The sequence below is a fragment of the Leptonychotes weddellii genome, chromosome 14 (genome assembly GCF_054177405.1).
Source record: "Leptonychotes weddellii isolate Sample4059 chromosome 14, ASM5417740v2, whole genome shotgun sequence".
Classification (NCBI taxonomy): domain Eukaryota; kingdom Metazoa; phylum Chordata; class Mammalia; order Carnivora; family Phocidae; genus Leptonychotes; species Leptonychotes weddellii.
In genome coordinates, this window is record NC_138382.1 from 74261840 (window position 1) to 74289801 (window position 27962).

Here is a 27962-nt window from a genome sequence, read left to right on the forward strand (position 1 = left end):
CCCCGGCCCATGCCACGCCTGACATGCAGCAGGCGCTCTGTCCAGCCCACGCCCAGTAGCGGCCTCCAAAGGGCAGGGAGAGGGGCAGTTACCCACCTTCTAGATGCCCATCAGTGGCCATTCAACAAACCAGTCCACAGGGCCCAGCGGGACCCAGAGAGCTGAGGGTAGGGTCCCCCGCACGACACGGAGATCTCCAAAGGCTACTTTCTGTTATAGATTTATTTGATATTTGAACGGAGTCTACAAGTTCAGACCCTCATGTAACGGATTGCTTCATGGTTGTCAAAGGCTAGTGTGCATTATTTCTGAGGATTACATCTGCTGACATGACGCAGAAAACACAAATGGACAGACAAATGGACATAATCGTTAAGACAAGAGACGCTAAAACGTGCCTTAGTGTCCAAGTGATTGATCTAAGGCGGGGAACCCTTCTAATGCAGGGACCCCCTGACTGATCTAAAGTGAGGTGGCTTCTTGCCACCAGGCGCCGAGAGGGCTGTGTGTGCCTGGCGCCTGGGACAGAAATTGGAAACCCAAACCTGGGGAGCCTGCCCCTCCCAGCGGCGACCTCCCCACCCATGACCCCGCCTCCAAGTGTCTCTTCTGAAGGACCAGGCGGTGACAGGGCTGATGTCAGTGGTTGAGGCTAGGGGTGTCACTGGGCAAACTCATGACACATGAGGTGGGAAAGCAGAGTCCGGGCGAGGTAGCTCCTCCTGGCTCCTTAACACTATGACGAGGGACGGATGGGGAGGATGGAGCACCGTTCATCCGGGGATTAGCCAACCCGAGTCTCCTCCTTTCTTGGCAGCTCCAGAACATTCCCTTTGGCCAACAGCCACAGAAATGAGTGCCTGCCAAGACACATGGAGGAAAAAGAAAACAAGACACCAAAAACAAAACAAAACAAAACAAAAAACCCCTCCCTGGAGAGGAGAGGAAAAAACAGAACTCCTGGACCAAGGTCACACCAGACTCAAAGACATCCTGCAGCCCGCACCCCGGGGGGGGGAAGGAAACAGTTCAGTGTCTTGCTGCTCTGCTCAAGGGAAGCTGCCGTCCTGCCCTGAGACCCCAACTCACTGGCCTTCACTGTCTTTTGTGGGGTTTTTTTTAGAGTTTTTTTTTTTCTTTTTAATACCCAAACCATCAATTTTCAAAGCTTTAAAAAAAAGTTCTTTTTTTTCTTTTTACTTAAAAAAAAAAAAAAATCTAAAACTGATGAGACCAGCCCCAGGCCTGGCCTTTCCACCTGGCGGCCTGCTGTCCCCTGGGCCACACCGCCAGAGCCCAGCCCAGCACCCCCGGGGCAACTGTCACGGCTGGTTCTCCCTGGGCCCCTCTGCTCCAGTCTGGGTGGTACTGCCAGGAGCATCACCAAAAAAGGAAAAGGGAAACTGCCCACCCTTCCTTACATACCCCCGATCGGAGCTGAACTTTGTTGGGAATGTGTAAGTTCTCCGGAGGGAGGGGATGCGAAGTGGAGAAAAATAAATACCAAGAGCTAAGTGGGCGTCCCCGGGCCTCTGGCATCAGCTCAGCCTCTAGGGCAGAGATGGCCTCCAGGGGGGAGGCCCTGATTGTCCAAATACTGCGCTCTAAGACACAGGTCTCTGCTCTCCCCGACAGGCGCCCGCCCTGGGGGGGCACGAGTCTCAGAAGGAGGAAAGGGGCCAGCCCCTCAGGTACTGTCCCGTGGCCACAGCCCAGCCAACATCCAGCCCTAGGCTCCTGCCCTGGCTGAGGCCTGGCTGGTCGTCCCTGGGTGTCTGGGTCCCTGGGCCCTGAGGACTCCTCAGCGACCCGCTGCTCAGCTGTCCGCCGGCGCTCAGGCCTGCTCCTTGTCGGCCCTCCACAGCCGCTCCTTCACCTCGGGTGGCAACGTGTTAAACAGGTCCTCCTCCACCACCAGGCCGCTGCGCTTGAGCAACGGACACTCGCCCAGCTCCACGGGCAGGCACTCCAGCCGGTTGCCCCGCAGCTCGATCTGGGTCAGGTTGGTCAGCTCGCCCACCCGTGAGGGCAGTGACTGCAGCACGTTGTTGCCCAGGTGCAGGGCCCTCAGCTTCCGGCACTGGAAGAGTTCCGGGGGCAGCGCCTCGATCTGGAAGGGCAGGAGCAGAGGGCCAGAGTGAGGGGCACAGCTCAGATCTGGGGCCTTGGCCGAGGCTTCTCCCCGCCCCCCACCCCCACCCCTGTCCCAGGCACCAGCATCCCCTCTGAAGCCCATTTCAGCTCCCTGGGCCCAGGACGCAGCACCGTCTGGCCTAAAGCCTGGCTGACCTCCACCTGTATGGGAAGTCTCAGCTCCGCAGTCACTTTCTCCGGGAAGCTTTCCCTGACCTCCTGGGTAAACTAGGGCGCCCATGGCCCCTGGCGTCACCGACCCCTCCGTGGCGAAGCTGCTTGATCACCTGTCACTCCCGGACCAGGCTCTGAGAAGGCAGGGCTGGGGCCCCCTGGTTCCCCACTGTCTCCCAGCGCTCGGCACCCGAAGCAGCATGTCACACTGGCCAGCTACTATCAACTCTGCCCCCTCCTCCATTGCCCAGGGCTCATCAGGAGCCAGGCTGTGGGGCCTGCCTGGTTTAAGAATAATTTATGAAAAAGAACGGCATGGTCTACGGCCATCCCACCCTGAACGCGCCCGATCTCGTCTGATCTCGGAAGCTAAGCAGGGTCGGGCCTGGTTATTCCTTGGATGGGAGAACGGCATGCTGAGAAAATCACACACCCCAGTTGCTGAGAACTGCGAGGAGCCCTCCAATAGGGGTGGGGACCCCAGCTCTGTCACCTCCCTGTCCTGGGCCTCAGTCCCCTCATCTGTCAAGTCACACCCTGATCATGAGTGCAGGGAGCCCAATATTGGCCATTCCCCTCCTGAGTTTGCAAAATTTGATGACGGGTGACATCCCCACGCAGCTTCCTACACAGCGGGCTGGCTCTGAGCACTGATGCTCTTACCTCATATACCCATCAGAACCCCCTGTAAATACCCTATAAACACTTCTTCTGCTTTCCAGATGGGGTAACATTTCACCGAGGAGGCCCTAAAGAAGCTAACCTGCCCAGAGGTTCACAGCTGGAACATGGCGGAGCCAAGATCGAACCCGGTTCATCAGCTCGTGCTCTGCTATCTGTCCACACCATCGGTGGAGCGAGGAGCGTCGGTGGGGCCCGAGTGGGGACCTACTGTGTCTCTGGCCACCTTCTTCCCTGCCCTTCTGCGAGGACTCGACTACAAACCTGGGTTCTCACTGAGCCTATTTGCCAGAACAGTCTCCTTCAGAAGGCTGGGCAGGAGGGACCCCACGCGATCCCACGTGAGGATGATGGAGAGACTGTTTAATAACCCCTGTGAGGTGGCTCTGTCACTGTCCCCATTTTCCCGCTGAGGCCTGCAGAAGTGAAATGCAACATGTGCAAGACTGCATGGCCAGAAAGCTCAGGAGAGGACGTAAGCAAGCCTTGCTTCCTCTGATTCAGAGCCTGCGCCGTGTTCCCATTCTGCCAAATATGGCACTCACTGGCAAGTCCCTTTCCCTCCCTGGGCCTCAGTTTCCCCCTCTAAAATAGAATGAAAGGTAGGACGAGAAATGCCTCTCGCCTTCAATGCTCTATGGCTGAGGGCCTCTGGGCAGACTTGGATCTTGGGTGACTTGTTTTAAAAGAGACCCCCAACCTGGCCTCCAGAAACAGCCACTGTTGTGCCCAGTGGTCAGGGATGGAGCCAAGGTGGCCTCCAGGTGAGCAGGGCTGAAGGTCAGGGACACGAAGGTGAGAGGGCATGACAGGGCTCTGGCAGGACTGAGGGGCCTGAGCCTCCCAAAGAGCCCGCTCCCCCCGACAGTGGACTCCTCTGGTGGCTCAGAGAGGGGTCAGGGCAGCACGAAAGGCTTGACCCAGTGAGTGCCACAGCTGGGGTTCACATGCAGAGCTCCCTCCCTAAAACGCCCCCTCCCCAGTAGCCCCGGCCCTAGCCAGTGAGCTCTCTCCAGGTCCCACAGAAGAAAGAGAGGTGCTCCAATAGCTCAGCGCCCACCACAGCCACCCCTGTCCTTTGGACCTGTCCTCTTCCCGCAGACACTTCTGTCACTCGGCTGCCAAAGGCTTGGGGTCCTGTCCTATCACCCTGATCCTGCCCTCTCCTACCTCCCAGGAACCTTGATGGCTCCCCCATTAGCACTGAAGTAGCCTCAAGTCCACCCCCGCTGATGGCTGCACCTGGGTTTTCTGCCAGCTCTTGACCCCTCTCATCTTGCCCCTCAAACCCACCCCGCTCACACTGCAGCAAGAACAATCTCTCCCAATGATAACTTAGCTCGTTTCTTCATCTACTCAGAGAATTTGGTGAACATCTGCTGTGTGTCAGGCACTGAACGGAAAAGCCAAGATCCACGTCACCAGACGAGGGGAACAAAGGAGATCCGATGGAAACGAGTGGGAAGAACAGGACTCTCTTCCAGCCCTGGTCTCAGAGGAAAGTCCAAATTCCAGGGGCTGCTCAACTCACCGCTCCTCCTCCCACTGACAAAACCTACTAGACTCTCCACTTCCTCTTCATCTGGCTAACTTCCCCTCATCTTCAGGGCCAGGGGAGATGTCCCTTCCTCCAGGAGGTCTGCCTGCCCTAAATCTGGGGTGAGACCACTCCTGTGTGTGCCCAGGAGCCTCTAGATGGGCAGCCAGTGGGCTTTATTTGTCCCTGTGTCCCTAGCACCTTGCTCTACCCTAGGAGTGCGCGAAAACCATTTGCCAAATCAATGAAAGAATGAATAAATGGATCTGTAGACAAATGAACGCATCTTTCGCGCCTATTCACGTGAGTTTAAACATGGGGAAAGAGCAGCTAAGGGCCTGAGCCGGGTCACACCCACCCCTCCCTGTTTACCTGCAGCCCCGGGTGGCTCACAGAGGAGGAGGAGAGGGGCTCCAGCTTAAAAGGATGGGCCTTGGGTGGGAGGGATGGGGTGGCTGGGTGATGGACACTGGGGAGGGTATGTGCTATGGTGAGCGCTGTGAATTGTGCAACACTGATGAATTACAGACCTGTACCCCTGAAACAAATAATACGTTATATGTTAATAAAAAAAAAAAATTAAGAAGCTAAAAAAGTAAAAATAATTTTTAAAAATTTTGAAAAAAAGGATGGGCCTGACAAGGATCAGCCCAAGTGAACTTTTTCCCTACAAAGGCCTCTGGCATTCCAGGGGCGGAGACAGGATGTGATTAAGCAGTGTGCTAAACAGGGCGTGCAGAGGGTCTCCTTCCTCGGACAGCGAGCCTGTGGCCAGCTCCTTTCCTGAGGGGTGACCCCAGCCAGCAGGCGTGATGTGACCTAACAGGCCTGCTAGCAGTGAGGAGCTGGGGGTAGGGGACGGAACTGCGAGCCAGGCTGGATGCCTGATGCACCCTCCACCAGGAAGCAGGGCCCAGAAAGCCCCGGGTGCCCACAGAGCCCACACAGAGCCGGTGCAGAGCCTGTGGGCAGCCGGGACAGAGGAGACAGGTTACAAAGGGTCGTGAGGTGCCTTAGTCGGACCCAACTCCAGGGGCAATCTGGCCCCCACACTGTGCTCTGGGGGAAGGCCTTAAAGAAGAGGCTGGGGTCTGTCTGGTGCTCCCCACACGTGGCTTCCCCCCAGGAGTCCAATTTTCCTGATCTGTGGCCTGTCCTAGGCCCTGGGGGCAGATGCTCCCACGTGAAGCAATCTGGGATCTGACCTTCGTCCTTGGCCACTCAGTCATAATTTGGGGGAGGAAGATAGAGTTTGTGACTCTTCCATGTATCAGAGTCAAACTCTCTGATACATGGAAGTCAGGTTGGTTTGCAGTAAGAGAGGCTTAGGGAAGAGGGGAGGGGGGCCCAGACCCTCCAATCTGAGTGACGTTGGAGAAGGTGTGTCCCTTCCTGGGGCCGGGGGCTGGGGGGGGGCACGCATTTCAGGGGACCGCCCGCCTCTGCATCTGAGGCTGCTGGAGAGAGTTCCTGTCGGGAACATCGTGCCCCGCACGGCGTGGGCTACTTCGTGCCACCGTTTGCAGGGGAGCTGCAGGGTGGTGTCTGAACCAGGTCTCCACAGTCCGCACCCCGGGCTTTGGGCTCCCACCACCACCTGCCTCACTGTGTCTCCACCTTGAAAGTAGGAACCGGGAACGGGTCACCTTTCGGCAGGTCCCCAGGAGGGGTGGGCAGGGGGCGGTCCTTCCAGTGGCTGCAGCTCAGTTTGCACTACAGGGGCCAGACCACAAAGCCACAGGATTAGCCGGCCCTCAACCCCACCCGCCTGCCTCTGAGAAGGGGCCTGTGGGTGGGGGGCTTCCCTGGCCAGGCAAGGGGCTGGTACACAGGGCTACCAATGGTTTCCTGGGCGTCTCCCAAGGCGTGGCCTCCCATACTGCCAGCCTGAGATGGTTTGCACAATTTCCTCTCCAGAAAGGCAGGTGGTGACAAGCAGAGGGGGAAGGGTGTGAGCGGGGCCAAGAGCTGCAGAGACCACCCGGCTCGGCCTCGGTGAGCACCAGCCACCCACGGTTTCTGTCCCTCGTGGACCCAGACTGGCCCCTCGGCTCCAGATGTGGTCTAGAACAGGCTCCAGGCTAAGTCCTGCCTCCCACAACCCAGCCCTGGGACCTCTTGTCCCTGCACGTCCCTGCCTATGAGAAACCCACCCCAAGTCACCTCGGGGGACCGACCCCGCCTGACGACACCATCCCTCCCGGGAGGAGGACTCTGCAACATTCTGTGGCAAAGACAGGGTCCCCGGCCCAGCGATCCCAAGTCAACAGGTCTGGGCAGGGGGGCCCCCCAGGAATCTGTATTCCCAACAAGCCCCTCCTGGATGGTTCTGGGAACCATGGGTGAGGACCCGACCACACCGAGACGCTGCGCCTCCTGAGCAAACCGCCCACCCCCCTCCCCAGAGCCACGGCCAGGCCCCTCACCCGGTTGGCCGTGACAGCCAGGTTCTGGAGGTTCTGCAGGAGGCCAATGTCGGCGGGGAGGAAGGTCAGGTTGTTGTGGCTGAGGTCCAGGTAGCGCAGCTTGCGGCAGTAGAAGAGCTGGGTGGGGATCTTCTCGATCTTGTTGCGGTTCAGGTAGAGGCGCTCGAGGCTCGTGAGGTTGCCGATCTGGATGGGGATGTAGGCGATGTGGTTGTACCACAGCTTAAGGCAGGTGAGGCGGTGCAGGTGCTGGAAGCTGATGATCTCCTCGATGGTCTTGAGGTTGTTGTCCTTGAGGTCGATCTCCTGCAGGTTGTGGAGGCTGAAGATGGAGTGCGGGATCCGCTCCAGGTCGCAGCGGATCAGCTCCAGCTCAGTCAGGTTCACCATCTTCTTGAGGCTGTTGAGGACGATGAGCTTGGTGCCCTCGTTGTTGATGGACAGCTTCTGCAGGTGCACGCCCACGTCGGTGACCACCTGCGGCAGCTTGCTCAGGTTGCTCTTGAGCCGCAGCACCTTGAGGCGCTTGAGCTCGCGCAGCCCGTCAATGACGATGTAGCGGTTGTTCTCGGCGCTCAGGTTGCCCGTCAGGTGCAACTCCTCCAGGGTCTTCAGGCTGTAGATCCACAACGGGATCTCCTTGATGTCCGTGAACTTGATGTGCAGGGCCCGCAGGTTCTCACGCAGGAAGGCCAGGGCAGGCGCCTCGATCTTGGCCGCCGTGTGGTACAGCCACAGCTCCTTGAGGCCTGTGAGCTGGGCGATGCTGGGCGGGATGGTCACGTCCGGGATCAGCTCCAGCTTCAGCACCTCCAGCTCCACCAGGTCGAACACGGTGTCGGGGATGCCGCTGAGCATGAACAGGTGCAGCTCCAGCTTGTCCTGCGCGTTCTTGGTGAGCCGCTGCCGCAGCTTGTCCAGCGTCCACTCGTTGTTGAGGTTCAGCTGCCGTAGCTTGTTCTCGCTCACCTCTGAGAGGAAGACGGCGAAGCGCTTCGAGTAGAGCGGGTCGTACTGGTCGATGAGGTGCAGCATGAAGGCGAAGTCATTCTTGACGTCGGGGATGTCGCTGTAGCTGCTCTCCTCGCGGATGGACTCGAACGAGTACTTCTTGAGAGAGCGCCGCAGCATCCACCACAGCGTGTACATGCAGATGAGCCCGTAGAAGATGACCAGGCTGATGTAGAAGGACGCCAGGATCTTGAAGAGCGTGGCCAGGGGGTGGGCACAGCGGTAGGTGCGGTAGCCCGTCAGGCTCTCGATGTCCACGGTGCAGTCCACGTCGAACTTGATGTTGTGCACGTAGTAGACGGTGTAGCAGATGATGAGGATGAACTTGATCACCTTGATGATGGTCTGTCTCATGTACAGACGGTACACGATGTCCCCCTCCTCCACGTGGGTACGGAACTTCTTCACCTTCTCAAAGAGTGCCTTGGCCTGCTCCCCCTCCTTCTTGTCCAGCACGCCCGTCTCCGAGCGGTCCACGATGCCCTGCTCGATCCGGGACTTGGTCCGCTGCAGCATGGGCACGGTGGCCTCCACGTCTTCGCTGACTGTTGACGACTTCTTGTCCATGGAGCCATTCATCTTGCTGAAGGCCGGCTTGGGGTCGCTCTCTTCCACCACCGTCTCGGACAGGGCCCGGGTGGTCCAGGGCGAGTCGAAGCACTTGAGCAGGATAGACACGAAGTGCTCCAGCTTCGAGCTGGTGCGTGGGAACTTGAACCAGAAGTTGCTGCAGGCCAGGAAGATGAGCGTGTGCAGAAGCACCAGGTAGGGGAAGTACTTGGCGAACCAGTGCAGGCGGTTCTCATAGCAGACGGCGTCCACGTAGTTGTACTGGTGCCGGTCCAGGTCGTACTTGATGCCCGTGGGGCCCGGGCCAGGGGTCGGCAGCAATGTGGTGTTGGGGTAGGTGGGCTCTGGGCCCGGGGCTGCCCAGCCCCGGAAGGAGTCATTGCAGGAGTCCTTGGTGACCCATTTACAAGGCAGGCAGATCATCTTGTCCTGGGTGACCTGCAGCGTGCCCCCGAAGACTGCGATCATCAGCATGACAATGGAGATGTAGTCGGTGAACACATCCCACCATGGCTTCAGGATCCGGTATGCTGGCTGTGTGTCCGCAAAGTATCGGAGCTCCGTCACTGGAATCATGGTTCAACCTGAAAAGGACCCACAGGACAGGGTTACCACAGGGCGGCCTGGCCGACTGGGACCCAGGAGACAACGGACCCATTGTCCAAAATTCCACCTTGAGCCCAGCTGGGAGTCACGGCCTTGCCACTCACAGGGGGGCCCACCGATAGGCCTCTGTCCAGAAGCCATGTGGTCACCAGGTAGCTGGGAAACCACCACCGGGGAAGGCAGGAAGTCTCCCCATTTAACAGACACGGAGACCGAGCACCGAAGTCAAGAGCCACACGAACAGATTGCTAATGTGGCCTCCCTCTGCATTCCAGCGGGAGCATTCGGGAATTCCTGGCCAGACTCCATCCTGTTCATGATCAGACTGACCAGAGGGGCGTGTTGAAAACTCTCAGTTCACTTGGAAACAGCTGCCGAGACCCTGCCCCAGTGACTGGAAGAGGTTCCCTCAAAGTGTGGGAAATCTAAATGTACAAGAGGGGGCTCGATGTGAACTCACTTTTGTAAAACAAATAGGGAAGTTTAAAAAATTCTGCAAGGGTGCTTGTAATTATGTCCATATAGGATCCTGAGGGGAGAGACTCAGACACAGACACACACGTGCACACGCACGCACGGTAAGGGGTGGGGCCGGGCAGAGAAAGGACAAGAAAACAAGACTGGTCTCCACCCCACGCTAGATGACATCACATTTATGATATTATCTCTGGTTGTGTGCATCCACATGTGTGTGTAAGGAGCAAAGCTCAGGGAAGTAAAGTCACCTGCCCAACGTCACTCTACTACTCTTCAGGGCAGACAGAGTCAAGACCAAACCTAGGCCTGTCCCTCCACCTCCCCATTTGCGTCTTCATTGCTGCACGGGCCCGCTGTCCACCTGACTATGCCAAGAGTGCCAAGAGACCACGCCCCGGAGTCCAGCTTCCCTGTCCCCTGGGGTTCCCAGAACTCAGGTCACGATGGGGCCAGCAGATGCCACCACCTGCCCTGGGCCACCAGCTCCAGCCCAGAGGTCAGCCTTCCCGGTGAGGCCAGGACTCACAGGCCAGGGTGAATGGCCACCCCACAGGAAGGCCCGGGCCTCTAATGACCAGCGGGCTCCTCATACCACCCACACTCCTGGGAAAGGGGCACTCCAGGGGAGGGCCCGCTGAATCATACAGCCAGCCTCCAGCTGAAAGAAACCCGGACACTTGTCCCTCCCTTCCCAGTTCCCCAAGTCCACATCCAGGCAGGCACCCAAAGGCTGGGGACAGGAAGGGAGGAGGGGCCAAGCCAGAGGGCCTGAGGGCATGCAACAGCCTGCCCCTGCAATGTCCAGAAAGAGGACGCCAGACACTGGGGGCGGTGCAGTTTATGACCAGGCAGGATGTGGTTGCAGCCTCCCAGTTTTGGAGGGAGAGTGGGTGTGCCATCCCAGTGAGGACACTCCAGTGAGGAGTTGCCTCTGGGCCCCTGCTGACCCGGGGCTTTCTTTGCACATGTCGCCTCTTGACTTCCGAGGTGGAAACTGTTCACTGCTCCGTTTACAGGTGAGGGAACGGGAGGCTGAGAGAGGGAGGAAACAGCCCCATCCATTGTCTGTTCCGGTCTGGTTCGGCTGGCTCTTACCCTCCCCCGGCCCCAAACACCCGGTCTCCAGCACATCCTGAACTCGCTGCCATCCCGCCCTTGGCTCAGCCCTCCGGGGACAATAAAAATGACCAAGGTGTGTCCACGCCTCAGGGGCCTCTCGGTCCAGTGTGAGCGTGTGGGCAGCAGTGGGAGAGGCAGAGCCTGGGACAGGGCAAGGGGCAGCTGGGGCTATAGCCCGAGAGACAGATGCCACCTCCCTGCTGAGAAGGCCTTCGTGGAGGTGTGGGGGACAGAGCCAGGCACCCTGGCTCGGGAAGGCAGAGCTGGGAGGCCAGCGCAGGACCCACCTCGTGGGGGTGGCCTGTCTGGAGGGTGGGGATCACCCTCTAGCTGCCCCGTGTTTCTGCCACCGACTCTGCCACCGACTCACTGTGCAACTATGGGACACGTCACCGCCTCTCTCTGACGGGGTTTTGGGAGAAAACTGGGAAGAAGATGCAGGTGCCAAACCCCAGGCCTTAGTCCGCAGGGATGCCAGGGAAGGGGCGCCTGCCCCGCAACCAGGCCCCCGAGAAGAAACAGCTAGGTGGTTGGGGCAGCCTGCTCTCAAGTAGCTCTTGCTGAGGATGTGGGGGGAAGCCAGGGGCCAAGAAGGCTGAGCTGGGTTCTGCCCGCCTTGACCTCACTGCAGGGCCTTGGGTGAGGACCTCACTGGCTCTCGGCCCCAGGTTCTGCACAAACACCTCACGGTGCTGCTGGGAAGCGTCCACAGAATTGTAGGCTTTCACCGTGCTTAGCGCAGAGTGGGGCAGGCAGGCAGTTCTGGCACCTCCTCATCATGCCCCTTCAGGGCAGAAGTCTCCGGAACACAGTAGGTACTCAACAAAATCAGTGGGTCTCAAGAGAGGGCGTGAGAGGGGGGCAGGACAGGGCCGGGCCCGGGTGTGGCGGGGAGGCAGGGCAGCAGTGAGTTTCGGGTGGATGTGGGCAGGGCTACACATCCTGATGGGGAGGAAGCAGAGGTTCCCGGCCCTCCCAACCCAGAGGGCCCTGGGGAAGGAAACAGATCCCCCAGGTAGGGATCTCCACGCAGGGACCAGCTCCAGGAGCCAGTGACTCAAGGGCACTAAACACCCACGGAGGCGGGGGACAGCTCCCGTTCCCAGACTGAAGACTCATAGCCAAGTCCAGGACATGCATATTGTTCTGGCACCGTTTGTGTTTTTTTTTTTTTTTTTTTTTAAAGTAAGCTCTCCACCCAACGTGGTGAATTCACAATCCTGAGATCAAGAGTCATGAGTCATGCTCTACCGACTGAGCCAGGCAGGCGCCCCCACCCATTTTTTTTCTCAAGATTGTTTTATTCGGGTAATATATACACAGCATAAAATTTACCTCTTTAAACTTTTTTAGGTGTATAATTCAGTATCATTAAGTACACTTCCATTGTGCAGCTGCTACCACCATGGTCTCCAGGAGGCTTCCGTCTGGCTAAACTGAAACCCTGTTCCCAGGTAAACTCTAGTTCCCCATTTCCCCTTCGCCAGCCCCCGGCCACCACCATTCTACTTTTTTTTTTTTTTTTTGAGAGAGAGAGAGACAGCGAGAGAGAGATGGGGTGGGAGACGGAGAGGGGAAGAGAGAAAATCTTTTTTTTTTTTAAAGATTTTATTTATTTGATAGAGACAGCAACTGCGAGAGAGGGAACACAAGCAGGGGGAGTGGGAGAGGGAGAAGCAGGCTTCCCGCTGAGCAGGGAGCCCGATGCGGGGCTCGATCCCAGGACCCCGGGATCATGACCTGAGCCAAGGGCAGACGCCCAATGACTGAGCCACCCAGGCGCCCCAAGGATTTTATTTATTTGACAGAGACACAGCGAGAGCGGGAACACAAGCAGGGGGAGTGGGAGAGGGAGAAGCAGGCTTCCCGCGGAGCAGAGACTGATGCGGGGCTCAGTCCCAGGACCCTGGGATCATGACCTGAGCCGAAGGCAGACGCTTAATGACTGAGCCACCCAGGCGCCCCGGAAGAGAGAAAATCTTAAGCCGGCTCCACGCCTGGCACAGAGCCGGATGCAGGACTCGATCTCACAACCCTGAGATCAGGACCTGAATCAAAATCAAGAGTCGGACGCTTAACCCACGGAGCCACCCAGGTGCCCCTCTACTTTCTGTCTCTATAAAGTTGACTGCCCTAGGTACTTCATAAAGGTGGAATTGTAACAGTATTGGTCTCTTGATGTCTGGCTTATTTCAGTTAATAGAAAGCCCTCATCCATGTTTTAGCATGGATGTCAGAATTCCCTTCCTTTTTAAGGCCGAAATATTCCCCATACCCATTTTACAGATAGGGAAACCGAGGCTCAGAGAGAGAAGCCATGTGCCCAACTTCACCTGTAAGTGACAGAGGCCTACCTTCAAAGCCAGATCCACGGGGGAGCCCAGGCATGCAGCGCCTCCGGGGGGCACGCCGCTAGAGCAGATCCCACATAGCAGCTGCCCTGGGACACAGCCGGTCCGGTCAGGAGAGCACCACAGGGAAACGGGCAGGCCCAAGGAAGTGGGGATCTTCCTTCCCAGTTACAGAAAGCACCCTTTTCAGGCCATTTCCTGCAGTCAGTGTGTTCATCTCCTCCCTGCACTGGGCCCTCCCTAACCGGTATGGCCTCCTAGCAGACGTGTGGAACAGCTTCTCTCCCACAGCCTGTTTCCCTGTCCCAGAGCAGAGACTCTGTCGTGAATGTGACCACAGTTTGAAAAAGGTGGTCAAGGGGGCGGCTGGGTGGCTCAGTTGGTTAAGCCACTGCCTTCGGCTCAGGTCATGATCCTGGAGTCCCGGGATCGAGTCCCGCATCGGGCTCCCTGCCCGGCAGGGAGTCTGCTTCTCCCTCTGACCCTGCCCCTTCTCATGCTCTCTCTCTCTCTCTCATTCTCTCCAAATAAATAAATAAAATCTTAAAAAAAAAAAGGTGATCAAGGTGCCCAGGGGCGTGTGATCCCAGGCCTGTGCCCACCCTGGATACCTCCCTTCCGACTGCGTCCCACCCTGAGGTCAGCCAGCGAGGCTTGATTCTAGAGCTGCTGATGCCACCAGACATCCCCTTGTCCTGGCCACCCCTGCGTGTAGCCGGCAGGGAGGGAACAGCGTGTCCAGGAGCCAGGACTCCTCTCCTAGAAGGTGGCACATTGGTCTCCCCATCCATAAACTAGGGGTGTGGGAACAGAAACCCCGCCAAGCTTTCAAGACTATCAGAAGGCACAGAAATGAGGCTTCCCAAACTGCCTGTGTGTGGGCCCTGGGTCAGGTGGAGAGCAAGCCCTGAGCTACATGACGTGAACTTAGCGCTGGAGGGACGGCTGGGCCAGTCGGGCCTCTGCCCTGGGTGCTGGAGTGACCCTGGGCAGGCGTCTTCATGTCTCTGAGCCCTAGCACCCCCATCTGTGGAAGGGGGCTGAAGCAGACACGGGCCTGGCCCCCCAGAGCAATCCTGACTTCAACAGACAGTTAGGGGTGATTGGAAAGTGCACAGAACAGGACCAGAACGGAAGGAAATGGAAGAAGCAAAGCACCCGCAGGGCCGGCAGACACCTGGCAGAGAAACAGGTAGGCGGGGCCTGGCCCACAGTAGGCGGGCAGTAAGCACTTCCTGCCACTAGAACGCACCATGGCCTTTTCAATGGAACCAAGGAGCTCTGTTTGTAATACCAATGTGGAAAAAAGCGAGATCCAGAAGAATAAATAAATACAGTCCCATTCTGATAAACCCTTGACCAACAGTCCCTGCCCTGTGCGGAGGGACGCCCTCTCGGAGTGGGAATAAGAAACCGAATGAAAGGAAACTTTTTTTTTTAACCAGCGTGCATTATCTTTGTGATTGAAAAAATATCAGAGTTCCAAAGAAACAGAGAAGAAAGAAAGAAAGAAGAGAAGAGAAAAAGGAAAAGAAAAGAAAAGAGAAAGAAACCAAGCAGGCGCCTGGGTGGCTCAGTCATTAAGCGTCTGCCTTCAGCTCATGTCACAATCTCAGGGTCCTGGGATTGAGCCCCCGCATCGGGCTCCCTGCTCAGCAGGGAGTCTGCTTCTCCCTCTGCCCCTCCCCCTTGCATGTGATCTCTCTCTCAAGCTTTCTTTCTCTCTCAAATAAATAAATAAAATCTAAGAAAGAAAATAAGAAAGAAAGAATCGGCCCTCATGTGAAGCTCTGAGAGGGCAGTTTGGGGAGGGCAATGGGGAGCTGGGTCAGATCAGGGCAGGTCTCTGTCCCAAGAGGTGGGGAATTTGGAGAGGATCCTGAAGAGAGGACAAAGATCAACGGGTTGAACTCAGGCAGCTGAGAAAAGACAGTAAGGCAATGTGTGTGCCTTGCTGTCCCCTGAGTTCTGGTCCAGCTACTTTTCCTTCTTCCGGAACTGAGGCCTCACTCTGAGCTGGAGACTGTGCCCTCCTAGAAGTCAGGGATTAACATCCACCAGTGAGGTGGGAGACCCCTGGCTGCACCCAAGAAAAGCTTGGGAGGCAGTGGGCAAGAGATCACCCAGGGGCCGGGGGCTCGGGAGGCTAGGAGTCCCACAGTGCAGTGGCCACTCTAGGTTCATCCGGGTCCCTTATGCAGAACCCAGAATATGGTGGAGAGAAGACCTGCTGAACTGGGCGGAGCCCGGGAAGGACGCAGGAGGAGGGAGGACGCCAATTGTCTGGGAAAGATTCTAGGACAAGAATCAGTTACAGGAATGTTCATCACAGTGTTATTTATGCCCTAGGAAAATTGGAAACCACCCAGGTGCCCATTATGGGCTGACTGGTTAAATACTTATTAAATGATCAGATGATAGAATATGTGAAATAAAAAAAACGCATTAGAGCAAGACACCAGATGACTGGGTGAGAAAAAAACCGTCTGGAGTATGTGACCTACAAAAGTAAGTAACAGGGGCGCCCAGGTGGCTCAGTCAGTTGAGTGTCTGACTCTTGATTTCGGTTCAGGTCACAATCTCAGGGTTGTGGGATCAAGCCCTGAGTCGGGCTCCACACTCAGCACAGAGTCTGCTTGAGATTCTCTCTCTCTTTCCCTCTGCCCCTCCCCCTGCTCACGTTCGTGCTCTCTCTCTCTCACAAATAAAATCTTAAAAAAAAAAAAAAAAAAGAATAGCTACAACAATTTGGAAGAACAAGGTGGGAGGAGACTTGCCGATGTGGTGCTAATGTAGGGATAGATGGATGGACCACAGGAACAGAAAAGCAAGCGTAGAAACAGACGCTGCAATGTCTGGAAACAGATATGACAGTGTTGACTTTGCAGGTTAGGGGGAAAGAATGGGCATCCCTGAACAGAGTTGGCTGTCAGCTACTCACGTGAGAAAAGCATAGCCTCATCCACTTCCTTATATGAAAAAAAATTCCAATGAACTGAACACCTAAGCCAAAACCTGAAAATGTTTAAAGAAAGAGCTAAGAGATCAACTTAGGAGAGGAAAGGATTTCTTATTGGAAAAGTATGAATCCTAAAAAAAAAAAAAAAAAAAAAAAAGGGAGAAGTATGAATCCTTACAGGAGAAGACTGCTACTTTGATCACATTAAGTTATAATATATGCGCATAGAAGAAAGTAATAAGTAAAAAGAACCCACAGACTTGTTAGAGATATTTGCAATGTGCATAACTACCAAAGGATTACTATCCAGGACAAATACAGAACTCCTACAATTGCTTCTCGGCCTTTTGGCTAAGATCAACTGTAGAACTCCTACAAACACAAGAAAAGAGACAATCCAATAGAAAGAAATGGCAAAATACACAAATAGGGCGTCTGGGTGGCTCAGTCAGTTGAGCATCTGACTTTTTTTTTTTTTTAAAGATTTTATTTATTTATTTATTTGAGAGAGAGAAGCAGCATGAGAGGGGATAGGGTCAGAGGGAGAAGCAGGCTCCCCGCTGAGTCGGGAGCCCGATGTGGGACTCGATCCCAGGACCCCGGGATCATAACCTGAGCCGAAGGCAGTCGCTTAACCAACTGAGCCACCCAGGCGCCCAGCATCTGACTCTTGATTTCAGCTCAGGTCACAATCTCAGGTCGTGAGAGCGAGCCCAGAGTTGGGCTCCGCACTCAGCAGGGAATCTGCTTGAGATTCTCTCCCTCCCTCTCTCTCCCTCCTTCCTTCCCTCTGCCCCCCTTACCAACCCCCCATGAGTTCGTGCACATGCATGTGCGCTCGCTCGCTCACTCTCTCTCTAAAATAAATGTCTTGGAGAAAAAATGAATAGACAACTCATAAGAAAAAATGCAAATGGAAATTAATATATGAAATTAATTCCTAACCTCATTACTAATCAGGGAATGCAATCAGATGCCATTTCACTCCACTGGGACTGGCAAAATGCTGAATTCCTACCTGAGGTTAGGATGCACACATCCTACAATCCAGCCACTCCTCTCTGAGATCTCAGAGAATCGTTACACACACGTGGAGCCATGGACAAAAACGCTCACTGAAGAGTTGTTCCTAACAGCCCCAAATCAGCGGCCACTCATCCATCAACAGGAGAAAGGATAAATCATCATCATCATACAATGGAATGTGAAAGCAACGAGTTAATGATCTATACCTGCATGTACCAACGTGAACAGACCTCAAAACGATGCTGAGCCAGAAAACACGCTACAGAGTAATGCCTTATATGTTATGTAAGGGTTTCTATAATGTCTAATCCAAGTGTTGTAAAGCTATAAAAACATGCATGGAGAGCCCCCAAATCAAGATAATAATCCCCCCCCTCCGAGAGGGAAGAGAAAGGGACTGTGGAAGAGGTTTCACTTGTGTCTCAAATATTTTGAGAAAGACTATATCTGAACCAGTTAATGCAAAAGATATTTGCCAAAATTTACCAAAATAATCATCCATTTCTACCCCTCCTGGCGGGTCCTCTCTCTGGTCCTCAGCCCTGCCAAGCTCAGCTGGAGGCAGCAGGTCTGGACCCATTGCCAGGGCAGCAAATTCAGCTCCTCCTTCCAACTGGCCTGCTCCTGACCAGCACAGCGGCACCTGTGGTCTCTTAAGGATCCCGCAGAACGCAATCCCACCCCTGCCTGGAGCTGCCCTGCCCCCAGGGAGCTGCCCAAGTCAGTAGGAGGCAGCCAGACCCTTTTCCACTTGTAGGTGGGAAGAAGGGGGGCCGGGTTCCCGTGGTGAGGCCCTGGGTGGGGGTTGGGGGTCAGAGAAGCAACCCAGGGAGCCCCTATCTTCCCCTTGGTGACAGGCAGATCTCAGGGAGTGCAAACAGCAAGAGCCTTGGAGCTGCAAAGACAGGGTCAAAGCCAGCTCTCACCTGAAATCCTTCCATGACCCCGGGGCCAATTACTAGCCTGAGGCTCTGTTTTTACAACTTTAAAATAAGAATAGTGCTCCCTACCTCATATCTCTGGATATAGGGACCCAAAAGATGTCCAGGTATTAAAAAAAAAAAAAAAGATGCTGTCCAGTAGAGGAAAATATAGGCTAAATACAGGCTCTGTGAAAGAAGCCAGTCACAAAAGGACAAATGCTGCAGGAATCCACTCATATGCGGTAGGCAGGCAAATTTATAAACACAGAAAGTAGAAGGGTGAGTGCAGGGCTGGGGGAGGGGAGGGTGCGGAGCTACCGTTTAACGGGGACGGAGCTTCATCAATTTGTGTGCAAGATGAGCACAAATTCTGGAAATCACTGGTGGCTGCACCTTGACATGACGGTTTTTTTTTTTAAGATTTTACTTATTTGACAGAGAGAGACACAGCGAGAGGGGGAACACAAGCAGGGGGAGTGGGAGAGGGAGAAGCAGGCCCCCCGTGGAGCAGGGAGCCCGACGCGGGGCTCGATCCCAGAACCCTGGGACCACGACCTGAGCCGAAGGCAGACGCCCAGCGACTGAGCCACCCAGGCGCCCCTGACGTGACGGTTTTAATGCTCCTGAAGCCACACTTAAAAATGGGGACGATTTTTAATTTTCCAGTTATGGGGATCAGGCCGCAATGTAACGAAATTAGGAGAAGAGAAGCATGATCTCATTCTTCTTCCAAAAAAATCATATCAGTAACTTATTGCTGTATGCATCGAAAAATCTGGAAAGCTATACAGAGAACTATACGTAGGTAAGTCTGAGGGTGGGTAAGACTGTAGCGGGTTGTCCATACGACACACTCTTCTATCACTGAAGTTTGGTACTTTGATGAGTAGGAAAAGTACCTGGGGAGAAAAGACCTTCCTCACTGTGTGATTTCAGAGGATTGTAAAAGTTTATGAGAAGGACCTGCCATCTACTGAGTTAGGAGAAGGTGAGGCCGCCCTGCCTGCCCCACCCGGGTGACAGACACTCCACGGGGCGCCGTCCTCACTGTAGGGAAGGAGCACCCAGGCTGGGTAAGCTCAGACCCTGGGGACAAACGACCTTTGCTCTGAGCCTCAGTCACCTCAATTGCAAAATGGGAATATTGCCGAACCTACCTCAGAGGCTTCTTGTGACTACTTAAATGACATAACGTATCCTGCCTGTGGCCCAGAGGAAGATGCACTATGGCTACAACCCACCTGCCATCACAGAAAACCCTCCCGGAGCTCAGTGGGGGAAGACACCCAGGTGAGGGCTGAGCCACAAGGACAGGCACCTCCAAGCACAGACCAGACCACCTGGAGCCCTCCAGGACCTGACCTGTCACACAGGCCACACTCAAGAGCCTTGAACTTCTGGAGCCCCCGCCAGGCTCAGGACCCCAGTAAAGGATGGAGGTAGAGAGTTGGCGATTTGCTCTCAGAACCACCCCTTAGGTATCCCTCGACTTTGTTGATTTCCCCCTGATGCTTCTTCCAGAAGGGGAAGGGAGTCAAAGAAATGACCCGCTGCCCACTCCAGCCCAGAGAGGGACCACCCAAGCATGCTCCAGCCCCCACGTCAGCCTGCAGACCTTTGGCTTTCACACTCGAGGCATGGCAGGCAGGCTGGGCTGCGGGTAAACAGGGCACAGAGAGTCTTTTGTTAAAGCCCAAACAGAGATGCTGGGCAAGCTTCCCAGGCAAGAGGGGAGGCAGGAGGCTGGCGCCCCTCCTTGTACCACACTTGGGAAGGCAGTCTGTCCTTCTAACGCTCTCCCAGGGAAGGGAGAAGGGCCATTCTCCAGAGGCCTGAGGAAGACAGTGGGTCAGGGGCCCTGCCCCGGAAAGGCTCCGGGCCTGCGAATCTGCTCCTCGGTCAGCACCCCTGGGCCTCCTCTGGTCCCAGAGCCAGGACTGGGAAGAAAGTTCTCACCTCATCTTCAGGGCACACAGCCCCGACCCGCTCAAGAGCAGAGCATTGCCCTCCAGGCCCCCACACCCACTTGGGGTGAGTCAGCAGCAGCTGGGGGCACTGCCCGGCTGGGCACTCACCCCGCAGAGAAAGGCACACCCTCACTTCCCGGGAAAGGAAGAGGGGAGGCAGTCAGGGCAAGAGGGGGAAGGCGCAAGTTTCATTTCCAAACTGCTCTCGCATTTGGGCTAGGCCTCCCAAACAGGTCCGTCCTCAGGCAATCTTGCAAGGCTGTGGCCTACCTGACGGGTGAAGGGTGACAGGTGAGGGACACCACCGAGGGCTCCCATCCAAGCCCACCGAGCAGCAGGCCAGGCTGGAGGCCCAAGCCGCCCCCTCGCCCACCCAGCACTTCCTGTGCCTCAGCTGCCCGTCACTTCACCAGTGGGTGACCTTGGGAAAGTCACCTTACCTCCCAGGGCTCTGGTTTCCTCATCTGTAAAATGGTCATGCCTTGTAGCAAAGACTGAATGACAGAGTCCATGGAAAGGTCTGGCCCAGTGCCTACCATGTATTTAAGACCGCCGTAGTAGCTGCTGTTCTTGTTACGGCTGCCAGGTTTCACCCGTCCCTTTATTGGAGAGAGGTTAAATGACCTGCCCAAGGCCACAGAGCTAGAAGGTGCTGGGACAGATCCCCACAGGGCTGACTTTCCATTGTGCCAATCTGCCTCAAAGGCAAGCAGGTCTCCCGGGCCCTACCTGAGCACCCAGAACCCCGCAAATGCTTGCTAGGACAAGACCCCTTCACTGAGGGTATGTGGAATCAAGGCCGTTACAGGGAATCCTAGCAGAATATACTCAAATGCCTCTGGTATCTCGGGGATAGCTTTAAGGAAACTCTAGAAGGGAGCCCCACTCTGTTGGGTCTTGGCCCACAAGCCAGGTGCCACATCTGGGCCCTGGGGGCAGAGGGGCCTCGGTCTGCTATGAGCACCAGCACTGCGTGCCTGGACCAGTTATGGAATGGGGGCAGGAGCACCCACGGGAGGCTGCAGACACATCTGCTGAGACCCCAGGGGACCGGGACTGAGGCTAAGGTAAGCTGCCTATGGTCCGGCTCTCTGGGCTGGAGGGGGGCTGCCCCCAGAGATCGTGACGCAGGGTGCCAGGGGAAAGGAGTGAAGGGCAGGATCCCCGTGTGCCCAGCCCCTGCCCAGCACATCTGTCAACAGCCAATCCTGTCAGAGGGCGTGAGTTTGGTGGCGGCGCCTCTGAGGGTGTCCAGGTGGCACGTGAGGGCTGTGGAATTTTACAGCCTCTTTTCCTCCAGTGGAACGTCACTCCAGGCAGGCTATACGGCAGCAGTCCATTTAACTTTGAGGTTTTAGGCCCTCAAGGGACAGTTAAACATAGAACTTGCTACGCGATGCAGTAGGAACGCACTGGGAAAGATAGCAGGGAATGTTGGTGGCTGGGAGTAAAAGCCGTTCTAGAAACCTCAGTCCCACACATCCTTAAGGAGGGATGGTTAACCCCCCGCATGTACTGGGAAGTCACTAGAACCCCCGGTCCTGAGGAGAGCTCGGCCCTGCTTCTACACCAAGGGCTAATCACAGGGACTCCTTGGCCACAGCGGGGACCAGGGCTGAAAGCGTCACCCTGCTCAGCGTCTCCTGGCACGGTCTGCAGACCGACCACCAGCCTCGCACCAGCCTGGGAGCATCCTCAAAATACAGATCCCTGCCCCCCAACCCCACCCCCGGCTCGGGCCCTGCAGGTGTGTGCTGGGGGGTCCCAGGGAACCCAGCATTGTAAGCAAGCCCCTGGGCAGCTCTGAAGTGCCTCCGAGCCTGAGAACCTGGAGAAGGAAAACAGAAGGTGGGGTAGAAAGAGCATAGGCTGCCAAGGTAAACAGATCCGGCTTCAAGTCCCAGCTTTGCCACCCGCAGCAAGAGCCCTCGTCCCTCCAAGCCTTGGCCTTGAGCCTGTAAAACGGTGGAACCACCTCACAGAGGAGAGCTACTATGTGTACGCAGTGACCCGGCACACCGCCCGCCCAGTGCTCGGACTGTGGCCGCTGACAACGACCGGGGACATGAAGGCCCCGCGGCTAGGAGGAGGGAGAAGGTGGAGAGGCCAACTCCTGGGGCCAGAAGCGTCTCGAGCGAGAAGAAAAAGAGACTGCAGGGAAAGAACAGGAGGAAGAAACACAGGTGAGGAAGACAGGCCAGTGAGCCCAACGAGGCCACCAGGTAAGGACACCTCGTTCCCAGCTCGACCCTGCCAGACCACAAAACCAGGTGGTCAGGCCTGAAATCCCTCCTGCCCCAACAGAGCAGCTTTAGACCCAGATCACAGGGCAGCCTTCTCCTCACCTGCCCACCCTCAAGGTTACAACCCAAAAGGAGGGACACCTGGCTGGCTCAGTCGGTGAGGCGCCTGCCTTCGGCTCAAGTCATGATCCCAGGGTCCCGGGATCGAGCCCCATGTCGGGCTCCCTGCTCAGCAGGGAGGTTGCTTCCCCCTCTCCCTCGGCCTCTCCCTTCCCCTCCTAATGCTCTCGCTCTGTCTCTCTCAATGAATAAATAAAAAAATCTTAAAAAAAAAAAAAAAAACACCTGAAAGGAGAGGGGCGCGCCTGGCTAGCTCAGTTGGTGGAGCGTGTGATGTCTGATCTTGGGGTAGTGAGTTCGAGCCCCATGTTGGGTGTACAGATTACTTAAAAATAAAATCTTAAAAAAAACCTGAAAGGAGCATTCCAAAGGGACCAAGACGTCCCCGGGGAACTGCCAGGGTAAATGAGTCAGGGCCATACTCAGGCAACACAGCAACTCATGCGTGTCGCTCCCAACTCCCAACCTGGCCCCTGCCCTAGGCAGATAGCGGAGGCTGAAGCCTCTCAGGCCGGCCCATGCCGTTCCCTCCAAGCTGTCCCTGGCACGGAGGAGGAATTCTGATCTCAGATAAGTAGGACCTGCTGCTTCCTGCTCATCCCTGGCCAGAGAGACCTCAGCTCAGGCCTCCCCTCTCCTGTCGGGGAGGCAGAGTTCCTCAAAACCAACAGGAAACTCCAGCAGGGGAGGGCTGGGGTTTGCTGACCTTGTCCCAATAAACAGGAGAGTCAACAAAATCACACACCAGGCATTTCCTAACCCACCCTGTGCTGCTGTAAACACCCTCACAGATAGCTCCAAACCCCGGAATGGTGAGGAGGGGGCAACAGGAGTGTGCCGACGGGGCTCACATGCAGATAGATCCACCCTTGCCTGGGAAAGGGGTCCTGGGGGAGCCCAGAAATGAAACGGGAGCAAACTGCGAACCAGCAGCCCTAACAAGACTTGACATGGGAAAAATAAGCAAACAGTAATAATACATGTGGAATAATACACTCCTCCCCATTCATATCTCTGGAGATGGGGATCACGGGAGACTTTCGCTTTCCATGACATCAAAACCAAAACATTATAAAAACATACAGACACACGGCTATATTGGTAATTACCAAAAAAAAAAAAAAAAATTACTATTTCTTTTAAAATCCTGGCTGGGGAGGGCCAGGTCTTCCTTAACCAAAAGCCGAGGTGACAGGTAGATGCAGGGAGGCCTCGGGCAGAGAACAAAGGACCGTGACCTGGGATTCTAGGATCTGGTTCCAGTCCCACATCCCTCCTTCCTTCCTGAACTCTTGGGCAAGCTGCTTCCTCCCTCTGAACCTCAGTTTCCACATCTGTAAATAAGGGACAAAGGCCACTGCCTGAGTTTCCTCAAATGGCCAGAGGAAATCATTGATAAGGGTGTGTTTTATAAATTATAAAGTAGTCCATCCAATGCCGCTCAGGTTATGGAACACGTCCTGGGACATACTCTGCTAAGTGCCTTCCCTCTATCAACATATTTAATCTTCAAAATACCCTACAGGGAGGTAAGGTGCTAAAATTATTGCCTTTTTACAGCTAAGGAAACTGAGGCTCAGAGAGGTAGGGTGACTGGCCAACAGTCCCTCACTGAACACATGACAGCGAGGCCTCAAACCCAGGTCTGACTATGAAGTCTGGGTCCTTAACCAGTGCACTCTCCTGCCTTTGGGAACTGGTTTCCAAAGTGCAGGCCAAGGAACCCTGGTCCCCAATGGTGTCCACGTGATCAAATAAGCATGGGGACACACAACATGCTGGCTCCCCCTCCGAGCCTCCTCAAGCTCACTCCGATGCAGTCAAGGCTGAGAAGTCCTGCAGCAGGGACAACTTGTTTCCCAGGGTTATCCAACCACTGTGACCACAGAAACTGGTGTTCCACGGAACACACCTTGGGAAATGTGGTCAGGTCAGACTGACAAGATCTGCGCTGAGAGAGCAAAGAACAGAGGTGCACAATGAAACCTAACATTGGCATTCGAAGTCCAGCAGCCACATCCTCCTCCGCCGGCCACTGAGTCGGGAGAAGGAAGAAGCTTTCTGTCTCCTGCCACCTTTGCCCTAGATGCCCCAGATCTATAGTAAGAAGAGTAAAGGACTGCAGAGATGGATACTGCCCTTTGCCCCCTAAGCTGGGGAAGGCACCTGACTGGAGGCTGGCCTGGAGGGAGAGGGGCCCAGTCCTTACCCCGTGGACGGCTCTGCTATCTGCGTGTTGGCTGTCGGTGCTGAGGCTGGCCCACATCTGTCTGGGCAGGGTCTTGGCATTCCTCTCGCTCCATGGAAGCCGCCTCCCTACGAGGAAGTAAGAACTACTGTCAGCAGGGATGTGTGATTATCAGAGTTACCTGCTGTGCTGCCAACATTTTCTGAGTGCTTGCTCGGTGCCAGGCCCTGGGCTGGGCTCTTGGAGTGACAAGAGAGAACCAGACAGGCTACTGGGAAATGCCAACAATTACCGTTGGCTGTGCGGAGCCCAGGGCTCCGCTGGGGGTACCTGGCAGCTACAGGACATGGAAGAAGCACTAGACCCAGACTAGTGGGGTGAGAGAAGGCTCCCTGGAAAAGGTGTTGCCTGAGTTCACTCCTGAGGAAGAGAAGAAGCTGGAGAAAGAGCATTCCAGGCATAAGAAACAGCACAAGTTTGCCTGGAAGGGAGAGAACATGACATCTAGACAATGCTGAGTGGTTCAGTCTGACTAGATCTCGGACTGGAGGTGGGAGACGGCTGGACAGGAGCCACAGTGGGGCGAGCTGGGTCCAGGCAAAAACATAGCCCCAGCCCAGACACACGAGTTTGACTCAAACACAAAATCCAACCAGCCCCTATTAGTCAGGGAGCATTTAGTGAGCATCTATTACCTCCCAGGCACTCTGCTCAGAACCATTCACAAGACTCAAAAGGACAAGTCAGCAGGGTGGGGAGAGAAGTGTGATTAGACCACAGTAGGGGTGGGGGCGGGGAGTATCTAAACCACTAGGAGTTGGGATGGTGGCTCAGCCACGGGGAAAGGCCAAAGGATAAGCAGGAGTTAAGAGGAAGGAGGGAGTGCAGGTGGGGAGTGCACGGGCAGACAAAGGGACCTGAATGGCTCTGGGAGGCACTGTGGAGCCTTTTAACCACGTTTACCAGTAAGCATTTCATGCACCTACTCAGTGCTAGGCATCGCGCTGGGAGGAAAGAAGCAGAAGACAGTCCCCAGCCTTGAGGAGAGATAGGTCAATAACCCAGTAAACCCACACAGGGTGACGGCAACTAGCAGTAAAGCACCTAGAACTGTAAAGACCAGAGAGGCCACTAAGCCAGACTCTACCCCCACCCTGTGCTCCTCAAGGATGGGGTCCCCACTCAGGCTGGGCAGCCCAGTCACCTGCCCACGGCACAGCCTGAACCAGAACTCAGGCCTTGGGACTCCTGTCACTGATGCTTCTAGTCCTCCCTCTTCCAGGAAATACACACTGACCACCCCCAACATATTCACCCAGAGCTAAGGCCTCCTTCCTCTGTAATATTTCTATTATTATGCTGGCCACTGTGTCAGTGTTTTCCTGCATGCCTCTCCTCCCAGACTGCAGCTCAGAGGAGGCCAGGGACTGTGTTCTCTAGCATCACTCTTGGTCCAGGCCAGGCACCTACTAAAGAATGGCCCAGTGGATGAATGGACGAATGAATGACTAAAAGATCGAGGGATGGAGAGATGGTGTGCTGGGCTCTAGGGCCCCACACCTATCTCACCTGACTCCTCATAAGGTCTTAGACCATTAACCCGTGCCTCAGTGTCCCCATGTGAAAACCTGGAATCACCTCCACTCTCAGAGGAGAGGTAGCCAGGAACCAGGCTGATCCCTTCCCTCCAGCTCCTACAGGTGAGTTCCAGCCCAAGCCAGGCAGCAACCCAAGACCCAGCAACTTCCCCAAATTCTGACCCAATGGGGCAATCCTCAGGATCCCCCTCTGTCCAGAAAGGCCACTCAAAGTTTGCAGAGGAAACTGGTGGGTGTGCCCGAGGGATGGAGTACAAAAGCACATCACTGAGTTGGGGAGGAGGGCAGTCACAAACATTTCTTGGGCCCCTGCTCTGTACCCTGGAAGGCAGAGGGGCATTAGACCAGAACCCAAAGCACCTCTAAGACTGGGAACACAGGAAGACAGAGGCCAGTTATTCATGCCCCAGCATCTCTCCAGTCCGCCAGCACAAGTCATCTGTCCTTGCCTCCCCTCACAAGCCAGAGGAAGACCTGACCTTCATGAAGTCAATGTCAGTGTGACTGAGCCACGGGCACTGCCCAGTCCCTCTGAACAAACTCCCACTCCCCCATTCCCCCCACAGGAAATGTCACCAACAGCAGACCTCCTCCTCCTGCCTCCAGTCTGTCTGTCTACCGGTCTGTCTGCTCCGAGAGGTTAAAGAAACTCCTAATGGAAAAGGTGGGTGAGGCCCATGGGAGCCTTTCAACTCACCAAATCCCTCCTCCACAATTTAGGCCCAAATTCCCTTTCCCTCACAAGCTCTCTCCCTCCTCATCCTCACACCTCATCCTCAAAAGGCTTCATGGGATAGAGCCGGGGAAGAAGCATGAGGGGAGTGTGGTCAGCCCCACCCTTCCAGCCAAGTCCTAATCAGAAGGGTGTCGGACACCCCCCAACCATCTCTCCTCCTTCCCAAAAAAGGCAGTCCGTAGTTGCATCAGCTGAGCACCAGCCCAATCTTGGTTCACTCCAGTCCAGACCAAGGGGAAAAAACAGTCAACAAAAGAAGCAGAATCATCGTGAACCTCAACCACCCTGGCCATGCTCCTTCAGCCTGGGAATCAACTTTGCTGGAGCTCCAGCCCGGACCTCATCAGATCTGGCTCTCAGGCCCGTACGGATGCACAGGGCATGGGCAGGGCCCGGGGCCTCAGACCCTGAACCGGTCTTCCCGGGAACCCCAGTCCACAGGGGCCCCAAGATCTTAGCCAGGGATCCTGCCCCCAAGTCAGGGCACTGTTCCCGCTCGATCAACAGGAGGGAAGGGTCCAAGGGAAGTGGAGTGGGCCAGGAGCCCAGGAGAAGAGAACCGGGGAAACCATTCAAAACGGAAAAAAAAAAAAAAAAAAGCGAGGTTCCAAGGTGGAACCTCTAGGAAGTGGGGAGTGTGTGAGTGTAGGGGTTAGGATCTGGGGGAACCCAGGGGATGACAAGGGGACCTGGGGGAGACCAGGCGGAAACTCCCGGTATGTAGAGCGCAGGGAGGCACTGGGGTGCTTGGGAGGGGGCTCGCGCGCCGCGGCACCGGGAAGAGGGTGGGGCCCCGGAGACCTGGAGTACGGGGGAGCCAGGAGGTAGGCCGAACTGAGCTGCCGCGGGAGGCCCCCAGGGAGCCAGCCGCGGCGGGCAGAGCCCGAGCTGCCCGAGACGCCCGGGACCGGGCAGCTGGCCGGGGGCGTGTAGGAGTGGGTTTCGAGAAGTGACAGCTCGTGCCCCTTTCCCCGCCCCACCCGCTCACCTGGTCCCGCCCGGTCCGGCCGCCCAGCAGGCAGCCCCGCACCCCCGCCGCTCCGTCCCGCCGCCGGCCGCTGCGCCCCTCCGGCGCCTCCTTTTGTTTGTCCCTCACTGCACCACTCAGCCTCCTCCG

General features: G+C 55.9%; 1 protein-coding gene and 1 long non-coding RNA gene across 4 annotated transcripts; one reads left to right on the plus strand and one right to left on the minus strand.

Annotated features, from left to right (window-relative positions):
* Window positions 1-204: 204 nt before the first annotated feature.
* Window positions 205-27960, minus strand: LRRC8A (leucine rich repeat containing 8 VRAC subunit A). Of its 2 annotated transcripts, XM_081803716.1 has the most exons (4): window positions 27834-27960; window positions 24533-24639; window positions 6952-9116; window positions 205-2110 (listed from the first exon to the last, which is right to left on the minus strand). In XM_081803716.1, the coding sequence occupies exons 3-4, from the start codon at window positions 9106-9108 to the stop codon at window positions 1835-1837; spliced, it is 2433 nt and encodes an 810-aa protein (XP_081659842.1). In that variant the 5' UTR covers window positions 9109-9116; window positions 24533-24639; window positions 27834-27960; the 3' UTR covers window positions 205-1834. The 2 variants fall into 2 exon arrangements, with proteins under 2 accessions (XP_081659842.1, XP_081659843.1); XM_081803717.1 differs by lacking the exon at window positions 24533-24639 and having other exon boundaries at window positions 27834-27913.
* Window positions 10436-12895, plus strand: LOC145717139 (uncharacterized). Of its 2 annotated transcripts, XR_014140181.1 has the most exons (4): window positions 10436-10631; window positions 11403-11545; window positions 12088-12188; window positions 12543-12895. It is a non-coding gene; the product is annotated as an uncharacterized LOC145717139 (long non-coding RNA). The 2 variants fall into 2 exon arrangements; XR_014140180.1 differs by lacking the exon at window positions 11403-11545.
* Window positions 27961-27962: the final 2 nt, after the last annotated feature.